Here is a 3,030-nt window from a genome sequence, read left to right as displayed (position 1 = left end):
CGTGGAGGGTGCTGCAGGGCACCATCTCACCAACACCAATTAAGAACCGGGACCCCCGCAGGCGGGAAGGGGACAGGGGCGGCGAGGGGGGCCAGGACTGCACACCCGGCCCCCAGTGCACGGCACCTGGCATGGTTGGGGCGAGGCTGCCTCCGCGGACCTCCCAGCTCTGGCTGCTGCACAGGGGCCGCCCCCGAGGGCCCTCTCACTCTCCTGCTGGCCAGGCAGTTGTGGCCGATGGCTCAGCTGCTCAGGGCCATGGTGTCCACCACCTGCTCCAACTTGCTCCGGAGGCGCTGCCGCCGTGCCTGCTCGTCCTTTTCCAGGGCCGTCAGGATCTGTGGAGGTGGGAGGGGGGCAAGAGGCCTGTCCGCGGCTCGGGGTCGCACACAGCGGCTGTGTCCAGAGTGGGCTCCAGGCTGAGGCCACTTCGTCCCTCTCACTCTCAGCTGAGGGGCCTGGGCCTGGAGCCGGGACCCCCAGACCCTGCGACCCTGGGGTCTCCATCCGCCCCTCATCCCCCAAAACCACCCGAACGGGGCTCAGGTCCCTGCCGGCCCTCCAGGTCCCCGAGCCCCAGGGCCTGCCCCCTGCACCCGCCGATCCTGCTGGGCTCTGTGCTCGCACCCCAGTCTCCTGCGGCGGCCAGTCAGCCCCCAGCACGTGGCCGTGCTGCCGTCTCCCTCCACAGCCCCATCGCCCCACGTCTCTGCACCCCTCGCAGCACAGCCCCTTGGGAAGAACCGCAGCCCGCCACCCCCATGCTCTCACCTGCCACCAGGTCTCCTGCGCTCACGGCCCCATCCTCTCAAACCCACACAAAAGTCGGAGCTGGCGCCTAAGCCCTCCAGCTCCTGACGTGGTCCCTGCAGCTGGGCAGCCCGGCCACAGCCCCTGCTCCCCCACTCCCCGCACCTTGCAGTCAGGCTCCGTCTCTGAACCCCTAAGGCTGTCTCCCTCGGGAGCAGCCCAAGACCCTGCAGCCTTCACACCCGGCGACGGCCCCGCCTCCCCCTCCTCCCAGGACATTCTGATTCAGCCTCAGGACCCTGCCCGTTCTGCATCCGGCCCGCTCTGGCCTCAGGGCCTGGGCTCTGGCCGGGCCCGCCCTGCCCCTCTGGCCCTGGGCTCTGTCCGTCCAGTGCAGCCCGTGAGTCAGTCGTCCGTCCCGTCCCGACGTCTCAGGGAGGCCCAGCTCTGCGCGCACCCGGCTCCAGAAGCAGATCGGGTGCCGAGGGTCGAGGATGGCCCGTGCCCTGCCCTGGAGACGCGCCCAGACCCATCAGGCAGCCCGGGCTGGGGCGGGAGCCTGCTCGGTGAGGCTGGCGAGCTTACCTCGTCCTTGTACTTGCTGATGTAGGAGTAAATCTCGTGCAGCGCGCTCATGCTGTTGAACTGGCTCAGGTGCAGCCGCGACTGCTCAGCCAGGTACGCGCTCATGTCCTGGTCGCTGATGGCGGGCATCTTGGCGATGTCCGCGTAGTACCTGCAGCGGGCGGGCGAGCGGGCGCGTGAGCTGGGTCCCGGCCCCTCCCCCGCCCGGCCCTGGGCCCGTGCCCCCACCTCTCCACCCAGCTCTTGTAGTTGGGGATGTCCTTGGCGTAGAGCAGCTTGTTGGAGGGCGAGTCCTTGCCCAGCTTGTGCTCGGACGTCGAGCAGGAGTCCATGAAGGTCTGGGCCACCACCGACAGGCAGGCGTCCGTGATGCTGCTCTTGTGGATGTCGAACACGAACTGCGGGTTCTTGATTACGTTCACCCAGAAGCGCAGGGGCAGGCTGCGGGCGGGCGGGCGCACGGTCGGACGGGCCTCGGCAGCCCTCGGGCCGGCGGGGAGAGGGGCTGACCTGTGGCCTCACCATCCTCCCGGCTCCGGCCTTCACGGTGACCGTGGATTTCCACGCAGCCAGGGAGACAGGCCCAGAGAGCTGGGCCGTGAGCGAGGGCTGCTCCTGCTGGCCAGCCCCTCCCCACGGCCCCAGGGGAGGGTGTGCACACCCACAGGCTCTCTCGCCCTTGGGCACCCACTGTGCCCGGCTGCAGTCCTCCAGGCCTGAGTGCCTGCTCACGGCTGGGCCGGCTCCCCATGAGTCTCGGTGACAAGACCAGGAAGGGGGCCAGAAGACGCAGCCCCACTACAGGTGACCCCAACCCGAAAGGCCACCTCTACGACAGCCATCAGCTGGGGTATCAACAGCCTCTAGCCACGTGTCGCTGTTTAAACTTAAATAAAGTTAAAGACTGAGGTTCTCGGCTGCACCAGTTACGTCAAATACCCCTAGTCACACGTGGCCACGTGCGTGGCACAAACCTAGAACTCTCTATCATCCCAGAAAGGTCCCCCGGACAGTGCTGACCTACACTGCCTCCCCTTGGTGCCCGGTGGACCCCCTCAAGGGCCGCGGGCAGCGCAGGTGGAGCTGGAGGCCCAGGGTGGGTTCGCTTGGAGAGGACCTGGGCTGCATCCCAGGCTTGGGGGGCAGCAGTGCACAGGGAGGGGTCAGGGCACGGGGAGGAAGAAGCCAGAGGCACAAAGCCTGTGAGGACCAGGCGGGCCCTGCCAGGGACCCGGGCAGCTCTGGAGGCAAAAGCCAGACCGGCAGCGAGGGGGCGACGGGACTGAGAGCCCCAGGAGTGTTTGCTGTCACTGCCACCCTCATCGCTGTAGCCAGCATGGGGTGGGCCTGTCCCACTGAGCCCGTTTCTCACGCAGAAGCCTGCACACCTGCACGCAGCCGCGCACGCCCAGAGACACGCACAGATACACGTGTGCACACACACACACACACACCCCCCCCCACCACCCACATCCGGTCCCACAGGTGGGTCAGCGGATGCCCCCGATGGCTGAGTCAGAGAGGCCCAGACGGAGAGGGACCAGCCGTAGCCCGGGGCAGTGGACGGGGCCAGCCTCCTGGCACTGCAGCCCCCAGCCCAGCCGGGCCGCCCCCCCCCCCCCCCCCTGCCGATGCAGGGGATACGGGTTCGTGCCCCGGTCTGGGAAGATCCCACATGCCGTGGAGCGGCTGGGC

General features: G+C 68.4%; 1 protein-coding gene across 1 annotated transcript in view; it reads right to left on the bottom strand.

Annotated features, from left to right (window-relative positions):
- Positions 1-242: 242 nt before the first annotated feature.
- Positions 243-3,030, bottom strand: part of PLXNA1 (plexin A1) — a 36,812-nt gene continuing 34,024 nt past the window's right edge. The window contains exons 30-32 of the mRNA XM_007465262.1: positions 1,564-1,776; positions 1,336-1,486; positions 243-338 (exon numbers count right to left, since the gene is read on the bottom strand). Of these exons, the coding sequence (XP_007465324.1) occupies positions 243-338; positions 1,336-1,486; positions 1,564-1,776 (460 nt within the window). The remainder of the gene's footprint in view (positions 339-1,335; positions 1,487-1,563; positions 1,777-3,030) is intronic.

This window comes from Lipotes vexillifer, unplaced genomic scaffold, assembly GCF_000442215.2.
Source record: "Lipotes vexillifer unplaced genomic scaffold, Lipotes_vexillifer_v1.1 scaffold1115, whole genome shotgun sequence".
Classification (NCBI taxonomy): domain Eukaryota; kingdom Metazoa; phylum Chordata; class Mammalia; order Artiodactyla; family Lipotidae; genus Lipotes; species Lipotes vexillifer.
This window is presented reverse-complemented; position numbering and strand designations above follow the sequence as displayed.